At 39.7% G+C, this 12,332-nt stretch overlaps 1 protein-coding gene across 7 annotated transcripts in view; it reads right to left on the reverse strand.

The window, feature by feature from the left end:
• Nucleotides 1-2,414: 2,414 nt before the first annotated feature.
• GALNT1 (polypeptide N-acetylgalactosaminyltransferase 1) overlaps nucleotides 2,415-12,332 on the reverse strand; it is a 90,833-nt gene continuing 80,915 nt past the window's right edge. For all 7 annotated transcript variants that reach the window (XM_061589030.1, XM_061589029.1, XM_061589026.1 and 4 more), the window contains 3 exons: nucleotides 9,566-9,664; nucleotides 7,386-7,520; nucleotides 2,415-3,538 (listed from right to left, as the gene is read on the reverse strand). In XM_061589030.1, the coding sequence (XP_061445014.1) occupies nucleotides 3,392-3,538; nucleotides 7,386-7,520; nucleotides 9,566-9,664 (381 nt within the window). In that variant the 3' untranslated portion in view covers nucleotides 2,415-3,391. The remainder of the gene's footprint in view (nucleotides 3,539-7,385; nucleotides 7,521-9,565; nucleotides 9,665-12,332) is intronic.

Here is a 12,332-nt window from a genome sequence, read left to right on the forward strand (position 1 = left end):
GTCTTATTTTATTTGACTACAGCTGCTAGGAATTTGCATACCAAATACTGGAAACTTAGTTAAACGTCAAGATTCAATGTTAAATAAGTGTTAAATAAAATTATGAGATGTAACGGTACTTAGTAAACTTACAGGAATGGTTTGGATACAAGTATGTAGCATCAATATTCTTGAGAGAGATTCAAAGTGTTTAAAACTTTATTGGAACAGGAGACAATAGAATGTTTGGTAACCCTTTCCCATTGCTGTAAAGGTATAGCTTGTGATTGGTTATTTTCAAGAATGAATATATCTCATTTTCCATTTGTTTTTTTCTTTCTGTAATGATTTTAAAATTAAAATACTGTTCTGTAAAAACAGAAGCACTGCACAAATTACATGAGAATGCAAACTTAATCTCTGATTAGGCTTTTGCCGTGCAGGAGTGAAAAAAGGGTTTTGATTTGTTCTCAGGAACCTTACTTGGCTTCCTCAGCTAGTCACCACCACCAGTCACAGTTGATTGCTTAAGCAACGTTAAGGCACCAACAAGTGCATTTCATTGAATTTAGTGGGGCTAATACATAGGATTAGGATGCAAATTTAATACATCAGAGGCAGCATTCGGCAGTGGCTAGAATGCTGACATGTGAGAAACTCAGTTGTGAAGGTTAAAGGAAGAAATTTTAAAATTCCAGTTATGTAAGGCACATAGAAGACATGAACTTCAACTCAGGCAAATGTCATAGAAAAACTCTCCAGAAGTGTGTCATGGTTCCTTAGTTCTGACAGCTTCTGCTAAAATAACTACTGTTTAACTGAAAAGATCATTACTAGCAAAGACAATTCACATTTTTATACAATGCTTAGCACTGAAACTGCACGAACAGTAGTATGATGGAGAGAGCTGTAATGGCACACTGATGGGACAGGTTCACCATTTTGCCTTAAAAGCATTCTGGTACTGCATTATAAAAGCCTAGCATAATGGGGTCAAAATGAAGGGCTAATTAAATAACCAACTGGAATGATAACAGGACTGCACAGTCTCTCTACACATATATTAATTTGCTTCATAGGAAGCTTTACACAGACTTATTTCAAAATTATCCCAGCCATTAAGGGAGCAATCCTACATTGAGGAAGCTGGCATAACTTAATGGCACAATCCTATAGGTTAACTTAATCCAAAGACCCTCCGTGGCGCAGAGTGGTAAGCGGCGGTAACGCAGCCAAAGCTCTGCTCACGGCCGGAGTTTGATTCCAACGGAAGGAGGAAGTCAAATCTCTGGTAAAAGGGGTCGAGGTCTATTCAGCCTTCCATCCATCCGTGGTCGGTAAAATGAGTACCCGGCATACGTTGAAGGGTAAAGAAAGACCGGGGAAGGAACTGGCAAAAGCACCCCATATATACGGTCTGCCTAGTAAACGTCGCAAGACATCACCCTAAGAGTCGTAAACGACTCACAGTGTAAGTGCGGGGACACCCTTACCTTTAACTTAATCCAGTTTAAAGTACGCCCGATCCGAACTCTTGGAAGAGGAGAACACCAGCTGAGCTGGCAGAGCTTTTTTCTAGCTTAGCTTATGTCAGGATTGGAGGTCACACGACCAAGCTGAATGGAAGTAGGATATGATGTAAGTCCCCTTCTTGCTGGTCCTGCCCCCACCACACCCCCGGAATGCCCCCTTATCCCAGCTTCACTTTTGCTGGTCTCGGCTGAGCCCTGGCTGAGCAGGGTTTGGCTGGCTGAGCCCTGGCTGAGCAGGGTTTGGCTGGCTGAGCCGGACCCAGCCAGCTCAGCCAGAGATCCACCACATCCTGTATCCTCTTGGTCTGGTGTAAATACAAGTCATCCTAAGTCAAGTCTGTGTCTTCTTTAAAAAGGGAACTAAGTTTGAATGTTAGAAACCATATTTCTTTTCTACTACTCTGATTCTTCAGAGACATTGCTGAAAAAGCTATTCAGTTCAAAACGCTAGACAAATGTGGCAACAGGTCATAGGGCCTTTGGCTATATCATGCCCAGGCATTTTAAATGGCATATTAAGTTTAAATTTTGTAATTGTAATGCTTATTTTAATCTTTTAATCTTGTGCTTAAAATGTTTTTATAACTGTATAATGAAATTCACACTTGCTCGTATTTTAAATGTGTTTTATCCTGTTGTACACCGTCCTGAGAGCTCAATGCTATAGGGCGGTCTAAAAATGCAATTAAATAAATAAATAAATAATAAATCAATTTTAGTTACATCAATTTTTAAAAGGCCATTTAAACAGTTTTCCTTCAATTTTATTAGAAAAAAGCAGAGCATTACAATTCAAAAATGTAATATGAATGAAATCAAAGTATGGAGTGGAAAAATGCTTTCAAGAAACATTCAGATGCCAACTACTTATTACCTGAATAAGTAATATTTGTAGGCTCCGACTGGAGTCAAAGAATGAAAGATTTATTGCTGTGAAAACAAAACCTGTACTACAGTAGTAAGAGAGTTGTCCATTAAGCATAATCAGTCAAGTTAACAGATTTAAAATGCACTAACGAGTCCTTAAGTTGGTGATGGAAGGTCAAAAACTGGTTGACCAGAATACAACTGAGATAGCAGGTCATAGCAAAGGATGCATCTCCAGTTTTCAGATAACAAAAAAAGATGTATTAACAATTCCAACAGCCTGCAAGCCAAAATGAACAGTTAAAAAAAGTCGAACTGATACTCAAAAAGCCAATCTTATTTATGCTCAATTTTGTTTTTGCTCCTAATAAGTTCAAGACCCATCAGGGTAGAAAAAAAGATATTAATGGACTACCACACAATTGAACAGAAAGTTTTGTGTCTCACTTGGTTATTTTTTCCCACTTAAGTAAAAAAATCTACATATAAATTTGATATTTAGTATTACAAATTGAACTTCTTATGGTTGATTTTTTTTTTGCCTCTGAACCGTCTCTTGCTTCAGTGATTTCTTCTTCTTCTTGTGATATTAAATCTGCTCCATTTATTTTTATATTTATGTTTGATACCTTGGTTAACATTAAACCTTGTAAAAAAAAAAACCCTTAGGAATCTTTGTAACAGCACCTTTGGCCAAGGGTGCTGATGTACAAGCAACCTAGGTTGTGCCACTCTCCAGAGTGCAAATTTCCTTAATTGTTTCTACTGTCCAAATGTTCTACGAAATGATTCTTTGATGAACTATTTTCAATCCTGTAAACATCAGTGTGCGCAAGTTCACAAGTACTCATGTAGGTCCACACCCTTAACACCAGGATGGCTGGCTCACAGCTCTTGAAGTTTTAGAAATCTGCTCCAGTGGCCAAGAAACCTTGCAGCCTTTGCTTGCTATGTAAAAACACAGCCCATGTACTTGCTGAGGTAGTCCAGTCAATCCTCCTCTTTGAATCCTTTCAGAATATTTCTGGAAGGGTGACATTACGAAGAAGCCACTGCTGAGAGCGGTTGCCATTGCAGTCTTTGATGCTGGGTACCTGGCTGTCTTCTTCAGTGGCTTTATCCAGGCACTGGTTACTGTTCACATGCATGAGGGTTAATTTCTTTGTCCAAGAGAAGGGAGAGAAGAAAAAAAAATTAATAAGAAGTTGTCCAAAGTAGTTTTAAAACAAGAAAAGGTAAACTATTCAGATACTTTTAACTACACCACACATTTGATGGTTAGGTAATTATTTTGGGCACCAACCTGAGGACTGGAAGCACTCACCTATTATCTCTTATTAAAGGAAGGGAAACACATCTATGGTTTAGGCCAATGAAGACTGAAGAGGATGAGATAATCCACATGAAATGAAGCAGGTTTACTTTGTGACCATTGTTAGGGAAAGGACAGTTGTGTTTTCCTCTCTCCAAGTGGTCCACATCTCTTGAGACCATATATGGAACTAGGTACCCCTTATTATTAATTAAATTTATTACCTGCCCTTCACCCTGAGGTCCCAAGGCAAGTTACAACAATTTAAAACACATCCTTAATATCTTGGAAATGCCATTAAAGATTCTCGGGGTAGGGGGTTAGGGTGCCTAGGATCTTTTTTACATATTTCCTTTTATTAGCAGCCTCCCTTGCATGACAAACTATTTTTGAAACTCTAAATTTTAAAAGCAGCTTGCAACATAGTGCAAGGGGGCTTTTGTTTGAAAGTATTCAAGTCAAAAGTAGCATAGCTTAAAACCATGATTTAATTTAGTACAAAAAAGGCCAATTTAAATCACTGGATGATTATCTAACAAAATCATACCCAAGTAGTAATCAATGGATTGTGGCCCAAGGATTTAAAACTGTACTACTCAAAACTGAATATAAAAAACATTTATACAAATTGACATTTTAGTCACTATATGCTGACTAGCTGAAAAATGTTTGTGTTTGAGGATACTGGCTTAGTTTGCATATAACACTAAGCCATGGCTTATAAACCATGCTTTAGTTAATCATCCAAACCTGGCTTCATGGCTTAATTACGGTTTCAAAACCATGTTTAAAACTCCCTCATTAACCAAGTTTTATAAACTTTAAATGTTAACTACAGTTTTGTGTTACATGCAAACCTGAATCTCTTCCTTAACTATGGTTAAGGAGCAGTCACTGTCACAGCTGCAGAGCCAGGAGTGAAGAGCAGCAAAAATCCAGGCCACTCTTCGCTGCTCTTGCTGGTGCTTTTAACTCTGCCTGTCAATGGATGCTCATCTCACGCACCCAAGTCATGTTCTGAAAGTGCTTTCTAGTTTGCCTTGCTGTTGCTGTGCTGCAAGAGAAGGTTAAAGGCACTGCTGTAGAATGATGAATGGGGAAGCATTGAAAAGGGCATGTATTCAAGTGCGGAACAAAAGGGTCATTGGTACCTTTTGCTCAGGCACCTTTGAAAACAAATCAGGAAGTGACTGCAGGCTCTGAAGCCACCAACACTTCCTTTCATCATGCAAAGAACAATCAAGGGATGGGGAAGAGGGACAAATCTCCCTCTTTAGTGTCTCTTGTTAAACTTCCAATCTAGTTCAGGTTAAAGTTTTTCCTGGATTGTGTCCCCTTTAAGAGGGGAAGGGGTGGAATTAGAACTGGAGCAGCAGTTGCCAAGAGCCAATGAGGAGGTTTCCCATGCTTCATCCATCCACCCAGAGAGCCAGAAACTACTGGGCTGATGGTCAGGCGAGGTACTGCCAGTCTAAGTGTGCTGCAAAGGCTTTTGGGATAGTAGGCTGCAACTACAGAGACAACGTGGAGAGAAGCTATTCTATGACAGAAGCCAAGATTTCCTGTTCTCTGAAAAAAAATCTGACCTAATGAGACTGGGTTGGGTCAAGATTCCTATGGATCTAGTCTGCTTGTTTCATTCTAGCATCCCCTTCCATGCCCTTTCAGACAACTTTTAAGTGCTGGCTCCTCCATTATGTTTTTCTGGGAATAAATTAAAGAGGAGCACTTAGGACAGGTGTAGCCTCGGTCGTGTCAAACATATTTCATTGTATTGGGGGGGAATGAAAATCCATGAGCTATGATATATCCAGAAAATAGACTTCAAATTAGTTGTTTTAGGGCTGAGTCATCCAGCTATTTACTTTTGTATACAATCATGTAAGCACATAACTGCTTGGAAAGAATTTCCATTCCACGTTTCATTCACTCTGAAAACCACATCTGATGGTGTGTAAAAATACAGAGCAGTTACTGAACTCTAGAGATTATTAGAAATGTTGAATGAATAGATGAGAAGTATATATAATAAATATCTGAAGATATGAATTATTAAAATTGGGGGAGGAAGCCCAAGCAGCTAAATAAGCAAGATACCTTGATTAAAAAAGGAAACGAAAAACTATGCATGTTTTCAATATTACTAGAAAGAGAAATAATTGCACAGAAAGAATTTAAAATGGGTATTTTGTGCAAAACATAAAAACTGCATCAAGGAAGACAATGCCTTAGATCCAGACATAGTCATGCTTAGAGTATACCCATTAAATTATCTTTTCAAGTTCCATTGACATTAATGAGTCTTCCTAAGAATGACAGCAAAGATCCAACCCTAAGTATGCCAAGCAAGACACACACTTGTAGTCATTATTTAAAGGAAGAGGATTCCATCAAAATAATTCATTGCATTGCTTCTTGCTTTGAAGGAACACTATCAAATGGACAAATAAACAGCTAAATTGTAAGGAAATAACTGAATTCATTTATCACATGGTATCAGTGTTCTCCTATACCATTTTACAAAACAGCATACATGAAGGATGCTTTAGAAAAATTCTGTTCTACCACTACTTTTCTGCAAAAACAGGCTCTCTCAGAATTACAGATCAGTATGCAGTTGAGTGTGATAGTAAGTGTACACTTAAAATAATTTAAAAAATAGTTAACACTATTTAACACAAATGCTCAAGCAGTTTATCAACTGATTTAAACCACGCCAGTTTTAAAATGGATATTGTATATATAAAACACATGCACCCATTAATGCAACACACTCCTTTCCCTTCATTTGGCAACAGTTTGTCACATTTTAAAAAAACTAATCAGAGAAACACTCCCACCTTGAATATTTCCTTGCAAATTTCAGATAAAGTTGTCAGCTTGTTCAGTCACAAAATGTGAACATTCAATGCCACAGAGAATATGATAAAATGAACTAGCTACAATTTTCACGAAATGTTGGAGAGAGAGAACCTAAACCACCAAGTATTTCCCATATTCATTCTAGAAAATAAAGTCTAACATTTCCATAACATGAAAATAATAATAATAATAACGTACTCTAGGACCAGGCAACATTCAGGTTCTACATTTTTAAGTCAAAAAATCTAATATGTTTTGAGCATGATAAAAATATGGCCACTTTTCAATAAATATTTTGTTTGTAAAAGCAAAATAATGTGTGTGCGCTCTCAACACTTCCTTTGCAGTTGTGGCACACAGTATGAATGATCTGAACTTATCTAACGGCTAGAGAGAATTCACTCCGAGTAGATTCTTCCTTGGGTTACAGCCAAGTACGAAAACAGACACAATGTATTAATTCTAAAAGGTGGATACATATATAAGTTATAGAAGTTATAGATTTATAATTCCAAATGTATGTGATGGATGATCCCTATTCAAATGTACTGAACAATACAGCTCTAATTTAAACATGTATGTCCTTTGTAATTTGTAGAACATGGGAAAGAAGTATGTCCTTAGAGGAGTTCCCTCCCAAAACTACAATACTGAAAAATAACTTTTAGTTCAAACACAGTTTAAAAATTGTGACACATCATTGTTACATTTCTTAAATTATTACTTCTATCTCCCAGTTCTAACCAGCATTCTCCACAATACATATAATTATATGAATTTCTATGTTCATTGAACTTTCTAATCACTTGAATTGCAGTCGTAAGACAACTTACCACTGGATCATATTCCCAAAGTTGATTGCCTTTTAAGTGGTGGCACTTGAGCATTGTGACAGGACCATTAAGCTTGGAGACATCTAAACACAAATCATCTGTTCGAATTTCTTTGTTGGCTGTATATGAGAAAACCTTGATGGAAAGCAATATACAGTTATTAAAACACTACATGCCACTTATATGATTAAATCTGAACATTAACCCTATATTCTGCAGAAATTTGGAAAACACTCAACTCTCTTAGGGGTAGGGAACCTCAGGCCGGGGACCAAATACAGTCCTCTCTATCTAGCCCTCAGAACTCTCCTAACACTACACCCGCCACTGGCCCTGTTTTGTATCTAATGTGTTTTTTCCTAGCTAGGCAAACTCTGATAATGCCTCTTGCTTGTCTGGATGGAGGACAGAGAAGGGTGTCCGAGTGTGTGTAGAAACTAACTGACTGTGCAAAGGTAAAATTTAAAATCCAGAATGCCAGAGATGGTCCTTAGGTGCAACCGCGTTAAGAGCCCAGCGTATCTCATTGTTCCATAGTTTGACAAGGGCTTCAACAAGGGCTGCTCTATCTATTGGAAATCCCCCTGGGGCATTCAGGAATCCAATGGATTCCATTAGTGTCTGGGGGTAGACTATCTTAATATCTTCACACCCCTGCAGGGCAGGATTGGAGCAATAAGTCTAAACTTCACCAGGAAGTGGTCTGACCATAACAATGGGATGACATCAACCCTCCAATCTCCAGACCACCCCTTCCTCCACTTGGAGCAAAAACCAAAGCGAGGGTGTGCTCTCCCCTATGTGTCAACCCAGTGACAACCCCTTGGTTGTCATGCAGGCCATGAAGCCCGAGCCAGAACACTAGTCAGCTTCAGCATGGGCATTGAACTCATCCAGGACTATCGTTCTGGGCTCCTCCAATACCACAGCCAAGATGGCCTCCACTAGTTTGATCAGAGAAGCTGCTGGGCAGCAGAATGGACGGTACACCAGCAGCAACCCTAGTTTACTGTCTCCTTGGCTCCACACCAGGTGCAGGCCTTCACAGCCAGCTCCAAGACAAAGTGGTTTCCTGGTGACAGAGATGGACATCCTGTAGATCAGCCTTTCCCAACCAGTGTGCCTCCAGATGTTGTTGGGCCACAACTCCCATTAGCCTCAGCCAGCATTGCCAATGGTCAGGAAGATGGGAGTTGTGGTCCAACAACATCTGGAGGCACACTGGTTGGGAAAGGCTGCTGTAGAACATAGCAATCTCTCTCCCCTGTCCGTGCAGCCTGTGCTGGTGTTGCACCAAGTATCCAGATGGGTAAAGCTGGGTCAGATCAACTCCCCCCAGCTCACCCAACCACGTCTTGGTAATATACCTTAAATCGGCACTCTCATCCATGTTCAAATCATGGATTAGTGTGGTCTTCTTGTGTACTGATCTGGCATTAAACATCAGCACACACAGGCCAGTGGGCACAGCAGATGAGCAACCAGGAACCTGTCCACAGGAGGAGTGGGAGCAAGGAACAAGGCGTAGATAGCCTTGCCCTTGTCTTCCATGGTAGCTCATTGCTCGCCATGGCTATACCTCCTTCTGCCCATGATCACTGAAACTTGAATGGCATCACCCATATCCCTACTTTCCAAGACTCCAAGACTCTTTGCATTTGTAGGTCCCACTGAATTCAGTGAAGCTTACTGTGAGGTAAGTGTATTCAGCAGGGGTGAGCAACCCCTTTGAGGTCAAGGGACACATTATCTCAGGGGGAAAGTGATTTGGGGCCACATACCACAGCCAGCAGGTGAAACCAAAGTGCAAAGAAGCAGGGGCACTATTTTCTCTTCCCTTCTCTCACTCACGCATGTGCCCCCTCCACTGTTTCTCAGGCACACACATGTAAGTGCATTTGCTCTTTCACACACACAAACCCATGCATGCACGCATACAATCACAGGTACACTCCCACAGATCACACACTTCACACAGTTTGCACTCTCCCACTCAAACATGCATGCACAGACATATGCACATACTGACACTCGCGTCAAAACTTTATTTGCTCCCGCATATACTGTTAAGACATATGTGCGCACACTCCCATGTATGTATATATATACACACACATACTGACCTGTCTAATTATATACAGTTCAAAAAACTAATAGTTTTAGGAATTTTATATGGTTACCTGATTACCACCCATTCCATGACAATTGAAAATGCCAACTTTTTCATTTTCTTTCCTTGCCATGTTATCCAGACACTGATTTGTTTCCATGTTTCTGATCTGAAGACAACAAAAAACATTCAGCACACTCCATATGCTATACGTTTGTTTATTTATTTATTATTTGAATTATATCCCACCCTTCCTCCCAGCTGTTTACACTAGACAGACAATCTGCATACCAGCTTTGGTAGTTAGAAACAAGAAATTCTTTTGCATCTGCCCTGTTCAGTTACCCTGCCCGCCCCCAACAACAGAGCAGGCTCAGGAGCGGTATTCCAACTCTTTCTATGCCCCTCCTTTAGGACTCTCACTGCATGCAGAAAAAAGAGCAACCCTGGAGGAGCAGAGAAATAGTGAATGAACTGTGGGAGCAGGGCAACATGGGAATGGGGGACATCTAAGCAGGACTTAATCTTGCAGCAACCTGCTTCTGGGCCAAATGATTTTAAAACCACTAATAAAGCAAAAAGTGCAACAGAGCAGCAGGGTCCTCAAGAGCTATTTAAAATCATTAAACTCCTAAAAGTCACTAAAGAGCAATTATTGAATGGCCAAGGAAGCACAGTAGTCTTTAATCTATTGTTGCACACACTTTTCCTCATTGGCTGAACATTGGTCCATCTGCCCCTCTCTGTTTCTCTATTCCCCTGCCTTCTCTTATCGTTCTCTTCAGCTGCTCTTCTCTGTGCCTTCTTCCCAACTGTCACCCAACTGACTTTTTACTCTCATTCTATGCCCCTCCCTTCAGTAATCTAGTATTCTATGGTCTTGTAGGAGTAAACATTACACAAGCTGTGTCTGTGTTCTGAACCAGCTCTACAAAGGGAGCCCCACATGGAATACATTACAGTATTGTTTATTTATTAAATTTCTGTCCCAGCCTTGCTCACAGAAGGAACCCAGGGCAGCAAACTAGGAACAAACCTTTAAACACTTCTTAAACAGTATCTCAAAAACATCTTAAAAATAAAATGTTTTTTAAAAAAACTTTAAAAAAAACTTAAAAAGCAATTCCAACAGACACGCAGACTGGGATAAGGTCTCTACTTAAAAGGCTTGTTGAAAGAGGAAGGTCTACCTCTATTTTAACCTACTAGGGCATAACTAACATGGCTAGATCACACTTTTCCAATAAGGGTTGAAATGTGCAAACCAGCTTAAGCTGATTATTAAGGATTACAACCAGTGACTAAAAACAGGTTTGATTAGTGTGTGGTATAGACTATTCAACATCTGAGATTTCAATAATATTAAGACTTGCAACTTAAACTCACCGGACTCCTGGTTGAAAGCAAGGATGTTCTGGTATAGAAAAGGCCAATAAGTGTTCCAGTGCCAACATGATTTTTGAAATGTGGATAGCTAACTGAAGTGTATTTATAATTAATGGATTTGTTTAGACAACTAATATGATGTGATCATGATGATCAATTATGGAGTGCCAACTATGGCACTCATTCTAAATTAGCTCATAATTATAATGGGTGAGAGGGAGAAAAAGAATCTAACTTCTCACAGGAGGGTGGGAGTGAGGTTGCCTCTCTAATCTGAAATGGGATATATAAAGGTACTAAATGTTATGATAGGAGAGGCTTGGTAGACCACTTAGTTTAATTACTACCTGTTGTGGGTGAGATCCCTCTGCCCCCTAAGGTGCAGCCTGGGAAAAATCTTGAACCCAGCATTGCTATGAAATTCTATGGAATGCCTTCTCAGATTTTCTTGTTTCACAAGCTGTCTTCACAGATCACCTTACAACAATGCAACCTGGAGGTCACCAGAGCATGAATAACAGTAACTAGTTTTCTATGTGAAAATGATTTAGAAACTTCAACTGGTACCAAAGCCTGCTGTTTTCTTAACATGTGTGAGCTAATATACTACTAGCTGTGAAATAGCTGCATTGGTTACCAATACGAGCTTGATTTGAAGTGCCAGTGTTTATTAGCAAAGTCCTAAATGGCCTGGGCTTCTGCTGTCTCAGGAAATAGGAAACCCAAGGGCTTTAAATACTACTAATGAGGGTCTGTTTCAAATCATTTTTCCTGGAGCTGAGATCAGATTCTACTAGAAGTCTTTGGGGGTGGGGCTCAGAAGCTGTGGAATATACTACTACCTTGAAAGCCCTGACTATATTCTTCCTTGGTCTCATTTTAGAAGCAAGCAACTGCACTTTTATTCCACAAGGCATTTGGGATTGACCAAGGAGTAGGCCTTTGCTGTTGCTCTGTTTTTTAATTGGTTTATTACAATGCTGTATATGATTTAATGCATATAAAATTAATAATACCCTCCCAAGAGAAATGTGTATTGTCCCCTCTTTGTTGGCCTTTAGGAGAGCCTTGGAAGCCAGTGTGGTGTAGTGGTTAAGTTGTTGGACTACGATCTGGGAAATCAGGGTTCGAATCCCCACACAGCCATGAAGCTCACTGGGTGACCTTGGGCCAGTCACTGCCTCTCAGCCTCTGAATAGTGCTTACCATGAAAACCCTATTCATAGTGTCGCCATAAGTCAGAATCGACTTCTGTTTTCCAGGAGAGCCTTAAAGACTTCATTATCCCAGTCTGCATTTGGTTAATTTTAGGATGCAGCACATTTCTAAAAATTATTCTTATTTTGTTGATTTTTTGGAGGAGGCTGTTGTGTTTATAATACAACACAAACAGAAAAGCAAACTAAAATGAAACCAGAATGGAGGGGATGGGAAACGAGGAAGGGAATGGG

This window comes from Rhineura floridana, chromosome 11, assembly GCF_030035675.1.
Source record: "Rhineura floridana isolate rRhiFlo1 chromosome 11, rRhiFlo1.hap2, whole genome shotgun sequence".
Classification (NCBI taxonomy): Eukaryota; Metazoa; Chordata; class Lepidosauria; order Squamata; family Rhineuridae; genus Rhineura; species Rhineura floridana.